Source organism: Adiantum capillus-veneris, chromosome 17 (assembly GCF_014529385.1).
Source record: "Adiantum capillus-veneris isolate H3 chromosome 17, ASM1452938v2, whole genome shotgun sequence".
In the NCBI taxonomy this organism is placed as follows: Eukaryota; Viridiplantae; Streptophyta; class Polypodiopsida; order Polypodiales; family Pteridaceae; genus Adiantum; species Adiantum capillus-veneris.
The window spans coordinates 24,363,953-24,383,830 of record NC_140947.1 but is presented as its reverse complement, the minus strand read 5'-3'; the positions used below and the strand labels follow the sequence as shown (position 1 = coordinate 24,383,830).

The 19,878-nt window shown below is 43.8% G+C and overlaps 1 protein-coding gene across 1 annotated transcript in view; it reads left to right on the top strand.

Moving 5' to 3' along the window:
* The window catches only part of KIN10 (SNF1 kinase homolog 10), a 42,019-nt gene extending 26,052 nt beyond the window's left edge, over positions 1-15,967 (top strand). Inside the window, exons 4-11 of the mRNA XM_086486324.1 lie at positions 13,566-13,748; positions 13,831-13,962; positions 14,086-14,271; positions 14,564-14,653; positions 14,729-14,812; positions 14,919-15,038; positions 15,151-15,378; positions 15,515-15,967. Of these exons, the coding sequence (XP_086342450.1) occupies positions 13,566-13,748; positions 13,831-13,962; positions 14,086-14,271; positions 14,564-14,653; positions 14,729-14,812; positions 14,919-15,038; positions 15,151-15,378; positions 15,515-15,628 (1,137 nt within the window). The 3' untranslated portion in view covers positions 15,629-15,967. The remainder of the gene's footprint in view (positions 1-13,565; positions 13,749-13,830; positions 13,963-14,085; positions 14,272-14,563; positions 14,654-14,728; positions 14,813-14,918; positions 15,039-15,150; positions 15,379-15,514) is intronic.
* The last annotated feature ends 3,911 nt before the right edge of the window (positions 15,968-19,878 follow it).

Below are 19,878 nucleotides of genomic sequence, written 5' to 3'. Positions count from 1 at the left end.
AGATCGATTGGATCAAGTACCTTGACATCATACTTGATATACTCGTCCAATCCGTAAAGAAATGCCTCCTTGCGCTCCGAATCCGATTTGCGTAATTGAGTGCCGAGTTGCAAAACACGATTAGAGAAAGACATAACCGGCATACCATTTCGCTTGAGAGCGCGCCAATCGTCCTTCAATTGTGCGAGGTATTGAGGTGGCATAAACCGCGCCTTGAGCTTGTCTTGGAAATCAGCCCAACTAAAGGACAGGGGCGTGAGTTCGTCGGCTTCCTCTAGGTGTGCGGCTAGCTGTGCCTCTTGCCATGCGTGGTACCAATTGATGGCATCATCGGCAAGGTACATAGCTGCCGTCAATACCTTGCTATTCCTTGTCTTCTTAGTTGTCGCAAAATAAGCATTAAATTGATGCAACCAAGAATGAATAACCGTAGCATCCATCTTACCATCATACTTACTGAAAGTCAACTTCTCTGTGACTGGGTTGTTGGAATCCGCATCGTGGCTTGCGCCACTTGAGGAACTCCCACGATCTTTGGTTGGTTCGGAATTCGAGGCAAGTACTTGTCGAACCAACTCTTGAGTGTGCTGTTCTCTTTGAGCCTCACGCTCGATCTCGAAGGCCACTCTTTGAGCTTCACGCTCGGCCTCCAAGGCTGCGCTTCGTGCTACCGCTTCCTCCTTTCTTTGTTCTTTTCTTTCTTTTGGTTCGTCGCGTTCGCGTTCCAAAGCAATGCGAGTCTCTTCTTGTTTGGCCATCATGTTAATGCGATTTGCTTCTTGTTGTGCGGCAATTCTTTCGTTTCTTTCGTCGCGCTCGCGGTCCTTAGCTTCCTGTTGTTCTGCTTTTCTTGCTAGTTGTGCCAACGCAACTCGATTCGTTTCTTGTTGTTGTGCCATCATGTCCAACATCGACTTGACCATCGCCTCCATCGAAGTTGGTACAACTCGTGGTGTAGATGGCGAAGGGGGAGGGTCGGAAAAATCTCTTGGTGGGGAAAATTCTTCGTCGCCTCTCTCATGCTCATCACCTGTATGCGAAGTATCCATTCCGCTTTGGGTGACGACCATGCACTAGGGTCTTGGGTTCTTGGGTTCTTGAGGGTCTTGAGATTTTCTTTCGCTTTCAATCTGTGTTTGAGAAGGATCTTCTCTTCACCCGAGTTCTACTCCTTTCTGCGGGCACACCCCTTGGCGGCCTTGCGCTCACACCAAGGTTGCTTTTTTCCACCTCACGTCGATTGGCCGGCCGCTAAGTGCACGGTTCGCTCTCAATGAGTGAAAAGAGACAAGGGGAGGCTTGTAAGGTGCAGCGGAATGAATGTTGTATTTTTCTCAAGATTAGTGATCTTTATTGCTCAAGGTTCCTTTTAGTTCTTAGGGAAAGAGAGAGCTTTCCGTCTTGTAGAGTGCTGTGGTCACGAACAAAGTGGGTGGATATTGTGTGTGCAAGTGAATGAGACTGAGAGAAGGAGAGAGAAGAGATACGACACCGAGAGGTTTGTAAAACCCTCCTCCGAAGGCCCCACTCTCGTCGGCGAGAGTGGTCTACTTTGATTGCACAAAGGTGTACAATGCGTATGCAATGGCTGATGCAAGTTGGACTATGCCGATGACGACGATGGCGATTGAGGCTGAAATCTGTGATCTTCTTTATGCTGAATTTCTTGGATTGTTTCAGGGCTGAAAATGACTGTGGTACTGCTGTCCCTATGGCTGAAAACAATGGTTGTATCGAGGTTGATGCTGAAGACAACAATGTTGATGTTCTGTTACCATAAGGCTGCGTTTTTGGTGCTATTGTTGCATGCTGAAAAACGCTGGTTCAGCAATGTTTCCCATGCTAACAAAACGCTGAATTGCTGAGGTCGTGTGATCCCCAAACGTTGGCACTTAAGGCTGAAATCGCTGATGTCTTGCTGGCTGCCTAGCGTTAGTGATTGGTTGCAAAAACGCTGAGCATGCAGGGATAAAATCGCCAAGGGCTGAGGTGAGTTGGTCGCGGAAAACGCCAAGGACCAGGCTGACTTGCTGGGGAACTAACGCCAGAAGGGGGGGACTCCAATGGCGGGGCTGATGCTGTGAAAAAACGCTGAAGAAGCGGGATCTGCTGGCGATGGTGCTGCAGGGGGTACTGCTGAGAAGTTGCCTGTTGAGCGGGAAGGTCCTGCTCCCTCTTTTGCCAGAAAGTGCTAACTTGGGTTTGCTTATATGTTAACTTAGCAAAATTGCCCTACCTACTTTTGTTGGAAAGTCACTTAAAAATAATAAGTGAAAATATCAATAAATAGGAAAATAGGCTAAATGCACTGGAAAATTCCCTTGACTGAATATGATGGATCCTGAAGGGAATACTGATGATCATGCTGTGTGCAACCGGAGGATATGCATCTATGCTAAGTGACTGGGCATGCACGGTCTACGAATAGACTCACAAAAGTACGAGATCACTGCTAATCTAGACTTGACTGAATTGACTGAACCCTGCTGTGGTGTAGCTTGTCCACGGACACATAGGGTTGGGATGTGTCACGTGACAAGGCTGGACAAGCCCTTCTTTCTTGGGATTCCTGTCACTCTTCAAAAACACGATTAGGAATCGACACGCCTCAGCGAACTTGGGTTCGTGCGACCGCAACAAGCAAAAAAAAAATCTTTTGATTCTTGTGGTTCTTTCCTTGAGTGATACAGAACACTGCCAAAGCTTTGATACCAATGTAAGGTGAAACGGAATGAATGTTGTTCTTTCTCAAGATGAATGTTCCATATTTTGCTCAAGGTTCATTTTAGTTCTTATGGAAGGGAGAGGCTTCCGTTCTTAATGGAGAGTGCTATGATCACGAACAAAGTGAGTGGACATTGTGCGTGCAAGTGTATGAGACTGAGAGATAGAGAGAAGAGAGATACGACACCAAAGACGTTGTAAAACCCTCCTCCAAAGGCCCCACTCTTGTTGGCGAGAGTGGTCTATGATTGATTGCACAAACGGGTACAATGATGATGCATGAACTGATGCAAATCTAGGCTATGTCGACGATGACAACCGGGATGGCGACGACGACAATAGGGCTGAAAACTGAATGATCCTAACTGCTGTCCAAAAACGCTCAATGCTGAAATCTGCTGCGAATGAAGTGCTGATTTTCGGGGCTGTTTTGGTGCTGTTGAAAAACGCTGAATTGCTCTGATGAAAACGCTGAATTGCTTCTGTGTTTTAGGGCTGAAAACGCTGCTGTCCAGCTGTGATTCAATGCTGAAAACACAGGCTTATGTGATGCTGAAAACACTGAATTGGCAGCCCCAATTGGCGATGATGGAAACGTTAGATGCAAGGGAAAGGGCTGTGCGGAATCTGCTAAAAACGCCAAGGCCAAAGGTTGGCTAGCGATGATGCAAAACGCTAGGGCTGAGGGTTGGAAAACGCCAAGGCAAGGGGTTGCTTGGTGGTTCTTGCCGAGAGAGGGGAGGACCTGTCGCCAATGGCCTGCTGTTCTCTTGGGTCATCTGCTGTTTAGGGCTAACCTTGGTTTGCTTATATATTTTCTTACCCAATTTGTCCTACCTACTTTCCAACAAAAGTCACTTAAATTAGTAAGTGAAACATGTCAAAAATAGGCTAAATGCACTGGAAAAATCCCCTAACAGATACTAATGGATTCTGATGGGAATGCTTATGATCATGCTGTGTGCAACCAGAGGAGATGCATCTACACTAAGTGACTGGGCATGCACGATCGACGAATAGACTCACAAAAGTGCCAGATCACTTCTAATCTAGACTGACTGGACTGACGGAACCTTGTTATGCTGCAGCTTGTCCACATACATATTTGGATGTGTCACGTGACACAAATCATAGTGGAAATGTCGATGCTTGATGCTCAATCCTTCTTGTGCTCTTTCTACGACTGTGTCATGCCAAGGAAGAGACATGGAATGTGATTTCCTTCAATGCATACTATTCAGCTCTTCATGAGAAATACGCATACATCCGTGCTCATTCATGAGTGAATCGTGCTCAACGTACAATATGATATGCCTATGAAAAGGGATCACATAAAGACGTTGACTAAAATACAGGAAACGATCACGAATGAAACACTTGAACAATGCGTGCTTACTAATCATTCGAACACATAATACTTCTTGTGAGGGTTCTTGGGACCTAGGCTCGAGAGCCAAGATCGGTTCTTCCTGAGGGGGTTCTTTGGACCTAGGGTCGATAATGGAAATGTCGATGCTTGATGCTCAATCCTTCTTGTGCTCTTTCTACGATTGTGTCATGCCAAGGAAGAGACATGGAATGTGACTTCCTTCAATGCATACTATTCAGCTCTTCATGAGAAATACGCATACATCCGTGCTCATTCATGAGTGAATCGTGCTCAACGTACAATATGATATGCCTATGAAAGGGGATCACATAAAGACGCTGACTAAAATACAGGAAACGATCACGAATGAAACACTTGAACAATGCATGCTTACTAATCATTCGAACACATAATACTTCCTGTGAGGGTTCTTGGGACCTACGCTCGAGAGCCAAGATCGGTTCTTCCTGAGGGGGTTCTTTGGACCTAGGGTCGAGAGCCAAGATCGGTTCTTCTTGAGGGGGTTCTTTGGCTCGATAGCCAAGATCGGTTCTTCCTCAGGGGGTTCTTTGGACCTCGACTCAAAAGCCAAGATCGGTTCTTCGTGATTGATCGAATCTGTAATGAGGTTAGCTTCACTAGAAAAAGTATCAACCAAACCATCATCCTTGTGAACAATCACATCGTGATCTTGCAAATCATCATGCTTGTGAGAAATCACATCTTGGTCATGCAAATCATCATGCTTGTCATTGTCATCCAAATCATCATGCTTGCCATGTTTGTCATGCTTGGAAGAAGAAGAGACTGAGAGAGTCTTCTTTTCTCGAATCTCTTGCATCTGTGCCTGAACTTGAGAAAAGAGTTGCAACATTTCTTTCCTGTGTTGGTCGTTCACTGCTTGTCTTGCTTTGTTCTCGCGATCAAATGTTGCTTGTCTTTCTTTGTTCTCGCGATCAAATTCTGCTTGCTCGTGCTCACGCTCTATGGTTGCCACTCTTTCTTCGTATTCACGATCTATGACTGCCCTTCTTTCTTCGTAGGCCTTTCTTTCTGCTTTTCTTTCTTCGCGTTCTAACTTTCTTTCCATAAACAACAACTTCAACTCCTCCATAGGAGTTAGTGTAATCCTTGGCGTAGATGGGGAAGGGGGAGGGTTGGAAAAACCTCCTGGTGGGGAAAATTCTTCTTCGCCTCTCTCATGCTCATCACCTCCAAGCAAAGTATCCATTCCGCTTCGAGTGATGACCATACACTGTGATCTTTGGTTCTTAAGTTCATGAGGAACTTGGGTTCTTGAGGGTCCTGGGTTCTTGGGGGTCTCTTTCGCCTGCAATCCGTGTTAGAGAAGGATCTTCTCTTCACCCGAGTTTTGCTCTTTCCCGCGGGCGCACCCCTAGGCAGCCTTGTGCTCACACCAAGGTTGCTTTTTCCCACCTCACGTCGATTGGCTGGCCGCTAAGTGCACGGTCCGCTCTCAATGAGTGAAAAGCGGCACAAGGGGAGGCTGGACAAGCTCTTCTTTCCTGGGTTTCTTGTCACTCTTCAAAAACACGATTAGGAATCAACACGCTCAAGAGGACTTGGGTTATGTTCGACCTCAACAAGCAAAAAAAAAAAAAGTGGTTCTTGTGGTTCTTTCCTTGAGTGATATAGAACTCTGCCAAAGCTCTGATACCAATGTAAGGTGGAGCGGAAGTGAATGTTGAACTTTGCTCAAGATGAGTGCTCCGAACTGTGCTCAAGATTCCTTTTATGTACGGAAGGGAGAGCCTTCCGTTCCTTTAGTGAGAGAGTGCAATGGACACAAACAAAGTGATGAACACTGTGAATGAAGGTGTGGAGATTGAGAGATAGAGAGAGAAGAATACGACACCAGAATGTTGTCAAACCCTCCTCCGAAGGCCCCACTCTCTATGGCAAGAGAGGTCTACTATTGATTGCACAAATCTCTACAATGCTTTGGACTTGCCGACGATGTCGACGACGATGAGGACGACGACGAGACTGGCTGAAATCTGAAAATGCTAAGGGCTGAAATCTGCAAATTTTTATCTGTTGAAATCTGACTCTATGTCGGTGACGATGTCGATGGCGACGATCCGATGATGACGCGCTGAAAACACAGATGCTGAAATCTGCGTTTTCTGGGCTGAATGTGCAAACTTCGCGGGATCTGACCGTGCGGCGAGGATCTGCTGCGGGAAGGTGAGATCTGTGAGGTTTGGGGGTTCTACTGTGGAGTCTGACTGTTGAAATTGCAAAACGTTGATGCAATGGTTGACTTTGTTGCGAGAATTTGCAAAACGTTGGGATGTCAAGCTGATGCAAAAACGCTAGGGCTGAAAATGAGTCTTGCTGTGGAAATCTGTGACATCACCTGACACATCCAACCCTATGTGTCCGTGGACAAGCTACAGCATGACCAGGGTTCAGTTCAGTAAAGTCAGTCTAGAGTAGGAAGTGATCTGAGACACTTGTGAGTCTATTCGTAGACCGTGCATGTCCAGACACTTGGATTCGATGCATATCCTCCGGTTGCACACAACATGATCATCAGCATTACCATCGGAATCCATCAGGAGCATTTTCTAGTGCATTAAACCTATTTTCCCTATTTTTGACATTTTTCACTTATTATTTTTATGTGACTTTTGTTGTGAAGTAGGTAGGGCAATTTTGCTAAGTGAGTATATAAGAAAACCTAGCGCTAGCATTCCACAACAGAAGAAGCAGCAAGAGCTTCGGTTCAACAGGCACCTTCTCAGCAGGACCCCCCAAGACCAACCTAGCGTTTTTGTCCAACAGTAGAGCCTAGCCTTGGCGTTTTTGCATTAGAAAGCAGCCGCGGCGACCACAAGACACAGTAGATCAGCTCTAGCGATAGCAGATTCCCCATCGACACTAGATCAGCCCTAGCATTAGCAGTTTCCTCAGCAAAGACAGATTTCAGCCCCTAGCGTTTTTGGTTTGCAGATCAACCTCAGCGTTTTTGCAGATCTTCGCGATAGAATCAGCCCATAGACCAGCGTTTTCAGTTTTCTGCATTTAGACACAGCAGAAGAAGTCCCAAACCTCGCAGATCTCACCTTCCCGCAACAGATCCTCGTCACACGGTCAGATCCCGCAAAGTTTGCATTTTCAGCCCGGAAAACATAGATTTCAGCATCTGCGTTTTCAGCGCGTCGTCGCATCATCGCCGTCGACATCGTCACCGACGTAGAGTTAGAATTCAGCAGATAAAGATTTGCAGATTTCAGCCCTTAGTGTTTTCAGATTTCAGCCCGTCTCGTCGTCGTCCTCATCGTCGTCGACATCGTCGGCAAGTCCAAGCATTGTAGAGATTTGTGCAATCAATAGTAGACCGCTCTCGCCATAGAGAGTGGGGCCTTTGGAGGAGGGTTTGACAACATTCTGGTGTCGTATTCTTCTCTCTTTATCTCTCAGTCTTAGTACCTTCATTCATAGTGTTTATCCATTTTGTTTGTGATCATTTGCACTCTCTCACTAAAGGAAAGGAAGGCTCTCTCTCTAGTAAGTAAAAGGAACCCTTGAGCACAGTTCAGAGCACTCATCTTGAGCAAAGTTCAGAGCACTCATCTTGAGCAAAGTTCAACATTCACTTCCGTACCTTACAACATGCTTCTTTGTCCCGGGTTTACTGGGCAGAGGCGTGCGACACGGCGGTTTACATCTAGAACTGTTCTCCTACCTACGCTTTGCAGGACACGACTCCTTATCAGGCTTACTACGGGCGCAAGCCCTCGGTCTCACACTTTCGAGTTTTTGGGTGTCCTACCTTTGTCCATGTGCCAAAGGAGAAGCGAGAGAAGTTAGACTTCAAGGCGAAGAAGCTCACCTTCTTGGGCTATTTACGAGTCTGATGAATACCAGCTTTATATGTGACTTTCATGGAGCTTTCAGCACACTTGCAGAGGGGGCAGCATCCAAGCCTATACCTTCCCTGCCTCCTCCTCGTCCACCTCCTACACTTATCCTACCCCTATCCTTGTTCTTGCTCTTGTATCCTTTACACCGCAGCCAGTGACTTCACCCGATCATGCCATGTTAGATTCCGATTCTGATGTGGATGATGGTTCTCCTTTGGTGGAGGCAGTCCCACCTCGCAAGGAGAAGCAAGTACCTGGTTGGCTCTACTCTACGGTTTCTTCCTGTGGAGTCACGAAGTTACCAGTCTCTCCAAACCATGGAGAGCCTCGACGTTCTGCACGCCTCAAGCAGAGGCACGTTTATGACGGCGCAGTATCCTAGATTCAGTCTTCGCCAGTTGAGCCTTCCTCGATGGAGGAAGCACTCCTGCATGGTTGCTGGAAGCGTGCCATGGAGATAGAGCTGGACGCTATCGAGCGGAATAAAACTTGGACTTTGGTTCCCAGGCCCAACAAGCGAAAGGTGGTTTCTACGAAATGGATTTTCAAGACAAAGTACAAGGTCAATGGTTCCCTCGACAAACACAAGGCGAGACTTGTTGCTCGGGGTTTCACACAATGACCAAACGTGGACTTTGACGAGACCTTTGCTTCCACCGCTCGCATGACTACCATACGAACAGTGTTTGCTCTCGCAGCCAACTTTGCTTGGCCTATCTGCTAGATGGATGCCAAAAGTTTGTTTGTGAATGGAGATTTGGATAAAGAAGTTTATGTGGAGCAACCTCCTGGGTTTCGCATATCAGGCAAGCAGGATTGGGTCTATCAGTTGTGGAAAGCTTTGTATGGACTGAAGTAGGTTGGACAACAGTGGAACCTCACACTTGACCAGTTTCTCGTGAAGCTGGGGTTACGGCGTACCTCATCAGATTCCAACTGCTATGTTGTCTCTGATGACTCTTTGGTTGTGATAGTGATTGTCTATGTGGACGATCTCATTTTCACAGGCTCATGGACCAACTGGATCAAGTCAATCATGAAAGCTATGGAGACATGTTTCAAGATGACTGATCTTGGGCTTCTTTACTATTTTCTTGGATTTGAGATCTTTCAGACACCAAACGGCATCTTCTTTTCTGAGCGGAAGTATGTGAAGGCTGTCCTGGAGAGATTCCAGATGACAGGTTGCAGACCGATTGACACTCCTCTTGAGCCTGGAGAGAACATATTGCTTCACGATACTTCTCCACGGATTGACTTGAAGTAGTACAGGAATGTTGTTGGCTGCCTCGTATGGATGACTTATTCCCGACCAGACATATGTTACACAGTTTTTGTGCTCAGTTCCTTCAACACCCGACCTCGTCAGCGACATTGGCAGTGTGCTCAACGTACTTTGCAGTACATCGCCAAGTATCTGGATTTCCTGCCCAATCTAAATTGCAACAACCAAGTAAGGTGCTAGCCTTGGAGCGACCATAGAACACACCATGGTCCAAGGTGCCGCTACTACAGAAGTAGTTTTCATACTCGGCTCGGGACCCATTTCATGGAGCAGTAAGCGGCAATCTAGCGTTGCGCTATCTTCCACAGAGGCGGAATACAGAGCAGCTTGCTATGCTGCTCGTGAGGCCATATGGCTACGGAGATTACTGGGAGAGTTATGTTTTCCCCATACTGCTACGACTTATCTGTTGTGCGACAATCAGAGTTGCATTGCTATTGCCAAGAACCCTATCTTTCACGCTCGGAGAAAGCATATTGAGGTGCAATACCACTACGTTCGGGAGCGGGTTTTGGTTGGAGACCTTCATTTGGAGTATGTTCCTACAATGGACAATGCAACAGACATCTTCACGAAGGCTGTACCTTAGTGGACCTTGGCTTCTCACCTTCGTCTCATTTGTGTTGTCTCAGCATCCGGTGCTGAGAGGGGGTGTTAGAGTTACACCACCGTTGCTTCGCCATTTTGTACGAGTACTGATTGTCGCGGGTTGGCCACCAAATGTACATCATGTAGATTGCATGGGCGGACACTTTTAGCACGTGTTCGGCCGGTCATTTTCTGAGCTTGGCTGGGTGCACACATTTTTAGCCATTTTTTGTGCTTTTATGTTTTTTGCACCAGTTACACATTTTGCCCTACCTCAACCTAAGATTCTATAAATAGAATGCTTAGGGTCTTGTAGTCATTCAGATTGTGTATTGAGAGCATCATTTGCAAAGAACTTGTGTTCTCTCTCTCTCTCTCTCTCTCTCTCTCTCTCTCTCTCGTGTTTTCGGCGCGAGTGGCTCACGCCCTCTCCGCTGCTCACTCTCACACTCCTTGCCTGCTTTGCAAGTGAAATCAAGGATGAGATGGTGAGATCAAGAGCGACGACAGCTCAAGAATGAATTGGAAATCCTTTCGATTCGAGATAAGAATGATGAATTTGAATGAATGAATGATGACGCATGTTGAATGGTTCTAGAGCATCAAGATTCTCATATGAATGAGATGACTGGATACTGTGGTGAGCGTATCAAGAATTCGTCTGGGATGAGATGGCTACTCATTGTAATGGCCCTCGATTACGCCTGCAAATCAAACAGAGGCCATAAACCGTCTTAGTAGACATTGACTGTTAGTACCAACGCACTAGATATGACACATTTAGCACTTGTACAAAGACGACAATCATATCATGTGACATCACAGGACATCACATGACAAATCATAGAAAAATTCATTCCAAATCTCAGACCATGACTGCTAGCAACATATTTAGTAATCGCATCTAGATCCATCCCGGGCCTCACTGATGCCCGATTAAGTAATCCTTATTGCGATCATGTCTATAGAGATTTATGAGACCGAAATACTGCAATCATTTCGTCTTTCAGTTCCTGCACTCAAACAAGTCAAGTGAGAGTAAAAATCAATCATATTCAATTTCGGGAATTCCGTTTTATAAAGTCATACAACAGAATAGTATCAGCCCATTAGTATCCTTGAAACCCAAAGGGGACATGAGTGACCTTATTCAAATCGCGGTACCAAAGTGGCTATTGGAGACCTTGCGAGATTCAACAACTTCAGATTTTCCACCCGATTGGCGTGAAGCCGGTACTACACGTACTACACGACGATCTCAGCGACTTCGACTTGCTAGGACTTTATCACAGGTGAACTATGCTTTTGATGTCGACAATGATCAAGGATAGAGATCCTCTGACAGTTGAGGAGGTACTTTCACAACCAAAGTGGAAGCTGGTCATGTAGAAAGATTTTGATTCCATAAAAAAGAACGACACTTGGAAGTTGGTTCGGTGGCTTGCCAAGCGGAAGGTGATTGGTGTCATGGGTCTACATGACCAAGTACAAATCTGATGGTTCTATGGACAAGCACAAGGCAAGACTAGTTGCCAATGGCTTCTCTCAGAAACCTGGTGTGGACTATGACAAGACCTTCGCACCGACTGCGAGGATGGCGACCATTTTACCTTTGCTTCCTTTTTTGGGTGGGCTGTGTTTCAGATGGATGTTGTTTCGGCATTTCTCAATGGTGACTAAGAGGAGGAGGTGTATGTGAAGCAACCTCCAGGGTTTGAGAATCCAGACTTTACAGACATGGTTTGTAGGTTGCTAAAGGCTCTCTATAGCTTTTTGAAGCAAGCCCCTCGAGCGTGGTACCAAAAGATAGACTTTTTCTTCCTGCGACACTCGTTTCGACGATCTTCTGTAGACCCAGATTTATACTTTGACTGTGAGGGAGGATTGATGACACTTGTTATCCTCTATGTAAATGATCTTGTGATTACAGGTAGCCATGTTGAGCACATCCGCAGTAACATGGAGACCTTGGCTAAGGAGTTTGAGATGACAGATCTTGGCTTGCTTTACTATTTTTTTGGATTGGAGACATGGCAGACAGAGGGGGACATCTTTTGTCACAAACTGTTGACGTGCCAAGTCACTGAAGAACAGAGCCAACCCTCTGATCCCGATAGAGGGGCCTAAACCCTAAGTGAAGAAGCAGAAGCAACAGAAGAAGTTTTACCAACTTGCAAAGTCTTATGGAGTGGCCTATTTTTAAAGAAGAGTTTCCACCAACTTATGGGACCCAGTCCGATGGGGCCTAAGTGACCTAAAGGCATTAAAAATTAGAGCGGGGCAACACACACTCACACAGCATAAAAGTGATGACGTGGCAGCCTGTATGGAATCTCGGATTTTGCGTTGACATTGGTAGCTTTGGCGCTAGTGCTTTTGGGACCAGTTGCTTTTGAGTTTGACTGCTTTTTATGTAATTGCTTTTCAAGGCCAAGGGCCTTGAAATATGTGCAGAGGGCTCATTCTCTGGCATGCTTCGTGGAGAAGGTGCATAGCGTGAGTACGGACATTGTATCAAGTTCAAGTAATTTAAAGAAGTACCAAAAGGGGCGCCAAGTTTTGGGGCCAATACTCTCTGGGGTGGAATTTTGCCACTCCGTGTCGCGTGTTGTCTCTCTCTTTCAGTTCAGTTGTTATTGAAGTGCTAAAAATATGTTCAGTCTGTTCTTTTCTATTGGCATGTGGTGCCCAAGTTTGTGACATCTTTCTCTCTTAGGAGCGCTATATCCAAGAGTTGTGGAAGCATTTGGTATGACTGAGTGCAAACCTATCTCAACCCCTATGGATCCCAATCAGAAGTTGTTACAATATGATCTCCCAGATGTAGCTACAAAGTGTCGGGAACTGGTTGGTTCTCTTATTTGGGTTCTCAACACTCGGTTTGATGTCAGTTTCTTGGTGGGACTTCCGAGTTCAAGAATATGTTTAATGAAGTCATTGCTAGGTGTAAGTGCAAGTGTAATGATTGTATATATTTTGTCGTCCCGTTTTAGCCATTGTAACTCAGCATCTCGAGTCAACGGTCACTACTTTGTTTGATTAACAGTACTCCACACATTATCTCACCGAAAGTAAAAAGTATTACTTGCCAAGTGTGAAAATTTGTCCCGTCGAATTTGTCTAAGTTCAGCAAAATTTTTGCATTGACGAGGTCATAGAAGCTTGAAGCCGTGATGCCGATGAGTCAAGAAACGAAAAATTGACATCTCTCTCAAAGAGTGCAGAATTTGATTCTGCATGCGAGACGCCGAAATGTGCAGAACAGCGTTTTCCTTCTTCAAAAATTGTCCTGATCATTACCTCACTCTGATCCCATGTTAGGGTTGCGTATCCCAGGGAGATGGAGAAGAGGAGAGAAGCCTAGTGCTTGAAGGTGTAGAGCACGAGAGGTAGAGGCTAAGAAGCTATGTACAAGCAATAAGGAAAACGGAGAGTTTGTATTAATCCCAAGCCTACATTTATAAAGAATTACGGTGTCCAACCACTATAAGTTGCGTGTAATCTCGATCACTGAAAATGATGCAAGGTTTAAGGGATGAATTCCATGGTGGTGTGCGCTTGATTATCCAAAATTAAGCACATTTCAAGGAGCTCAGTTGGCCACTTATCAAGTTCAATTTTCACCTGTCATTATCAGTTGGAGCTGGTACACACTTGAGAATCAGCTTTTTTAATCTGTTTTTGATATCATTTTTAAATGTTGCTGCAGATCATTTCAGGGGTCGAGTATTGTCACAGAAATATGGTTGTTCATCGAGACTTGAAACCAGAGAATCTCTTGCTGGACTCTAAATGCAATGTGAAAATTGCAGACTTTGGTCTGAGCAATGTTATGCGCGATGGCCATTTTCTCAAAACAAGTTGTGGAAGCCCAAATTATGCAGCTCCAGAGGTGATGGCACCATACTTGCTTGTGAAATGTATTTCCTTTAGAGCTTGTCGGTGACATTGCTGTTCTTGGTATATTTTTGCAGGTTATTTCGGGAAAGTTGTATGCTGGCCCAGAAGTGGATGTTTGGAGTTGTGGAGTCATTTTGTATGCATTATTGTGTGGAAGTTTGCCATTTGATGATGAAAATATTCCCAACCTTTTTAAGAAAATAAAGGTAGCATCTTGTTTTCGCTGTGCATATTGCACATCAAGTTCTGTACTAACGAGTGCTTGGATATTTACTAAATTGGAAGCATCATATATTGTTGATTCTCGAGTTTTGTTGTTTGACCTACAGGATGGTATGTACACGCTTCCAAGCCACCTCTCTGCAGGTGCCAGAGATTTGATTCCCCGAATGCTTCTTGTCGATCCTTTAAAGCGAGTCTCGATCCCAGAAATAAAACAGCACCCTTGGTTTCAATTTGGGCTTCCCCGGTACCTTGCTGTGCCTCCTCCAGACACTGCCCAACAGGCAAAAAGGGTATACATATGGCCCTTGTTCTTTGTTTTCCAGACAAATTCAAAATCGTATGCACTTGGATCTTTCTCACACAAGCAGATTTCTGCATCATTCTTAAAGCACGTGTGTCTAACACAGCGGGTCCTCAGGCAAATGAACAGCTTGCTATTTGCTTAGTGTACCTTCAAAACATCTGTATTTACCACTAGCAGAAGCTCCATTTTGAGCTGCGAAAGCATTTGATTTTCCTTTTTCACTCATCTTATCATTCTGGGTTTGTGTGATAGAAATAAGAAAAATCCTTTCTGAGCAGGTGGATGAGGATATTGTGCAAGAGGTCATAAGGCTGGGATTTGAGAGAAGTGAACTTATAGAGTCCTTACAAAACCGGGTGCAAAATCAGGTCAGCAGCAGTGTTTTTGTGCTCGGTTCATCCAAGTCAAGATGCTTGGTGTTCAATTTGTTTGTCTTTGTGTAGGCAACTGTCACATATTATCTCATCTTTGACAACTGCCGACGTATTTCAAACGGCTATATGGGGGAGGAACTTACTGAGGCTGTGGTAAACTCTTGTAGGATATCGGGTTTATTTTCAAATTTTTTGGAGGTTATTTTCTGTGTCTGAGAAAATCCCAATTGGAGTGGTAGTTATTTGTACTTATTTGCAGGTCGATAGGCCACCGTTCAGCCCTGGATCTCAGGTAAACTCGCCGGCCATACGAATTCATGACAATGGAAGCTCGTTAGCTCGCATTCAAACAGAAAGAAAGTGGGCGCTTGGTCTTCAGGTGCTCTATTTATTTCGTTTGACGATGTAAATAATGTCTTGGTGAATTCATGATGAATTCAGCATGAAAGAGAAGATATGATGTGTGCTGCTCACTTGCATTGGCTTGACAGTCACGAGCACACCCGAGAGAGATAATGGCTGAGGTTTTGAAGGCCTTGCAAGAGCTGGCAGTATGCTGGAAGAAGATTGGGCATTACAACATGAAGTGCAGGTGGCTTCCTCCACTGCCACTAGATAGACAAGAGCACCCCTTGTCTATGCAGGAAGGTTCTTACTCCACTGATGGCATGGACCATGGAGCAAGAGATGAGCGAGATGCGGTGAAATTTGAAATTCAGGTAGAGGTCAAAAGTCGAGTGCATATAGTTTGCGAGATTGTCATTATTCAAGCATGCTTTGTTTATCTGATATTTAAGGTAGGAATATGAGTTATCAAGTTCAATAGATAACCAAGGATGTGAATGGGGTATGCAGCTGTACAAGACCAAGGAGGACAAATATCTTCTGGACTTGCAAAGGGTTCAAGGACCGCAGTTCCTCTTCATGGATCTCTGTGCATCGTTTCTGGCAGAGCTGAGGGTATTGTGATACTGCGGGTGGCTTTTCTCCAGCTGTATATATATATATTGTGCATTAGCTTTAAAAAGATTGAGTCGAGTTGAGGGAAGGGACTTCTATAGAAGGGTGGCATGGCAAGTAAGCCACCCTGAATGGGCCCATATGCCAGTTCAGGAGGGGCAGGCATGTGGACTTCCTGCCCAGCCTACAGGTTCTTGGTCAGGTTGAATGTACTTTAAAGGGGTCCTCGGATTTTTGGTGACATTTTTTTTGAAAGAAAAAAAACTTGACATTCTAAAGACATTCGATCATCTTTGTAATGAAATTGCACAAGTTAAGGAGATGTGCTGCTGGGTTGACTTGGAATAATTCTTTGAGCTCTCCCATCTCCTGCTGCCCCATTTCTAGCTTTTATCCTTTGTGAGTGTCATGGTACCAGCCATGGGACACATTTTGCCTACTTTGGTCATTTATTCAGTTGCCTAACATGATTTTGAGGATGGATTATTGTTCCAATATGCTCTTTTCAGTCAGTTTTGGTGAGATATATTTTTTGGGCTCATACTTTGCCTCATACAAAGGCTCCCAGCAATATATTCATTGCCTAGCACACGCTTATTTCCTTGCCTTCGTGCACGCTCACCAATGGTTATGGAGGAGACCATACCAGAAACATGGTAATGAAACAATCATATCAGATAAAACCAGAACTCCTAGGTTGTAGTGTTGAAAGGTTTATGTCAGCTAATTTGTCCAAAGGGATCACTTCTATGCATTTTTTAGTTTTTTAAACAACGAAAACTTCAGATTATTTAGGTACATACACATGCTTTCAAATCTTTGAACATTGATCCTTAGGTGCTCGCTTCAACAAAGGTGCGTTGTTTGCTCATTATACTCAATAAATAGATAACAAACGGCAATTTTTGTAACTTATAATGACACTTAACTGTTCTGGCTACCGTTCATTTAACGAAAAATTGTTTAGAACTCAATTAAAGAAATAATCTCCACTCATTGGCTTACAAGCCAAAATCAGAGTATTTCAAAATTACAAAAGCTTGCCTTTAGGAGGTTTTTTTCTCGAGAATGTGCTAAGGTTCCCCTTAGAATATGTGGGAATGGTTTTTTTTTTTGGGTTTTCAAAAAGAGGATCCTTCAGTTGAATTTCACTAGACGCAAATGCTACATAAATATTATATTCCTTAGTCTTGAGCTTCCATTATGTTTTTTGATGTGATGTAAAATGCATAAGCTTCTCGAAATTTATTCATCCCTATGTTGGATAAAGAAATCTAATTCTTCTAACGTAAACTTCGATTAAATGATCATATATGGATGCAAGACAAGAATTACTATTAGTTTGTTTTGAACAAACATGTATGCAATGATAACAGGGACATGGATGACAACTGTCGGGTCTATTCAATACTTGCATTCCATGTTTACACGAGTTCTAACAATTTTTTTTGTTTGCATGATGGCTGTAGGTATGGATTCTGACCTCTATTATTTCTGGATTTGTCAGAGAATCTAATTTTCTTACTTTAGATTTAACGAAAATTTAACTTATGAAAGGAAAGAATTTTCCTAAAGCGAGTTAAAACAAGAGGAGACTAGAGGTTGTGCTTGGCTGATTCCATTACACAATTACACATTAAAATACTAAATTCATGCACAAAATTTAAAGAGAATACCACAATTAAATTGACAACTTGATGAGGACCAGCTTTGCTTGGAGCCGGTCGCCCCTCCAAAAGGTATTTGTATTATAATTCTCTCTTGAAGATAACTTTGATTATAACACAACTTATACTCTTGTGGAGCTTTCATTGAACCAAGAAGATGGCATTCTTCAAGATTCCATGGTATAACTCTGTTTCTCAAGCTCCAACAAGTAGAAAGAATTGTGGGGTGAGGTAGATGAGAGTGAAAGAAATATTTTTCAAGCAAGAGAATTTGTATTTTGTATATGATTAATGCAAACTGCTTAGCATAGCTTAACATAATAGAAGCTTTCACTTGCTTGGGTTTGCATCCATAGCCAAGTGCTTGAGCATGATGGTGTAGGGAATGGTCGTGCACTGACCATTCCCGTTAATCATGGGCGACCGGCGGAGGCCGGGAGCCCTGATTATGGGAATGGTCTGTGCACGACCATTCCTGGCCGTCAATGGTCGTGAGAGAGGGGGGCCAGCACACAGCCTGCAAACGGGTGACAGTCACGAAGGCATAGGCAGATTGAGTTTTCTGTGCGCTGATGTGGCAGGCCCTGCATTAATCCATGCTCGTGCATTCTGTTTGTTGAGGTGTCCGCAGCAGGTGTGATTCCGCGTGCTGATTTGCGATGCAATTATTGGTCTGCAAGTCTCCATATTCCAAGTGCTGATTTGGCTGACATCCGCTGTTCGCTTATTAGATTCTGCAAGAGAAAGTACAAGGGATGGACGGCTGCGATCAGCTGCTCCCCTCCCCACGACCTTGACGGTCACATCTTGAGCTCCCATGAGAGAGAGAGAGAGAGAGAGAGAGAGAGAGAGAGAGAGAGAGAGCTTGCTTTGCCAACTTGGGTAGAACAAAGCAAAAATCTCAATCAGCCCTTGCTTTAATCTCATGTAAATTTGCAACTAGACTTCAGTTGCAATGCATATAACTTGACCAATGAGAAGTGCACACTCAATGTGAAAAAATGCATGCTCATACACTTGTCCACACTTTCTAAGATTACACAACTTGCCCCCCCTCTTCTTTGGACTCTTCTTGACAAGTGTACACACACACACACACACTTGCTAACTTCACATAAAGAAAGTAAGTGCTACTTTGGACAAGTGGTCTAGCTAAGCTTAGAAAAGGAGGAGGAGTCAAATTTCTAAATAAAGAAGGGCTGATTTAACCTTAGAATTTATCTTCTTTCTCTCATTTATTAAAAACCATAGACTTACCTTTTGAATTAATTAGCGCGGGTGCAAGAGCTTTGCATAAACCTTGGAGGCTTTATGAAGTTGACGTGAGCTATAAGCTACTTGCTAAATTAGGATGGACTTTGGTAAAAATAAAACTCGCCGTTGGGCTTTAAAACTTCACTTCTTGTGCGAAACCTTAGCACAATAATGCTTTGGAGGTGCCACCAAGCTGCTCCCCAATTTGCTAAATTTAGATCCGCTAAATTTAGACAATTTGTGATAAGTTAGACATTTAACCAAAGGCTTCTTAGACTTTATACTTGGAGTTGACTTGAACTTAGCACAACTACTTTCTATTTTTAAACTTCTATAATTACTCTAAGCCATCTCCTTTGTCATGTACCTTTGATCAAAGCTTCTCACGATATATCCATCCTTCCTTGATGCATACCTATGATTGAGATAATTACATAGCAATTATCCTTGCTCTTTTATGGACTTCTCCCCTTTTGGTCCCAAGCATTTGACTGGGATGAACCATAAACACTTAATCAACTTCGCTTGTTTTCTTTTATTTTTTCTAGACTTAAGTAACCAAATTAAGATGAGAAATACTCTTAGAAGTTTAGAAATAATTTTCTTGACATTACCTCTCCCTTGAAAGCATAGTCATCTTCAACTATGGGGTAGGGAAAATAAAGTCATAGCTAGTTCTGTTACTTTGGGTAGAGGATCCCTTTTTACCTGTTGACATTCTTCCACAATGGTAACCAACTCCACTTGATGCTTAGAAGGCTTAGCTGTGGCAATCATGTATTTACTTAGCCCTAATCATCTTTTGTAGTAGATTGGCAAGATCTATTAAATGTTTGAGAGACTAAGCTTTCGCAAGTTTGATTCACGATATGCATACACTTAAAACTTATGAACATTTAAAATAAATCTTAGTCAAAACAAGACAAAATTCTTTACAAAACATACTTGTTCATACCTGGTACTTACCTTTCACAAGAGTCATTGCAAGTATTTACAGGGTTTGCATTATCCTTTGGCTAGATGTTTTGCATCCACCTTGCATCTTCAAAAGGATAGTTCTTAAATTTGACAAAATATTGTTGGATAGTCTTACCACTTCTTACCCTTGTCTGCATGTCATAGGATGCTCTCTGGCTGCAAGATCTCTTCTTGACTCTCAAATTTGGGTGGCTCTTTGATTACTGGTTCTTTTGGGTGGCTCGCCTTTATATGATTTCAAGAGGCTCACATGAAAGGAATTATGAAAGTACTTGGTAACCTTAATTTGTAAGTTGATTCATTGATAGGCTTAAGAATTCAAAATGGGCCATAATATTTTTTTGCTTAGCATAATATTTT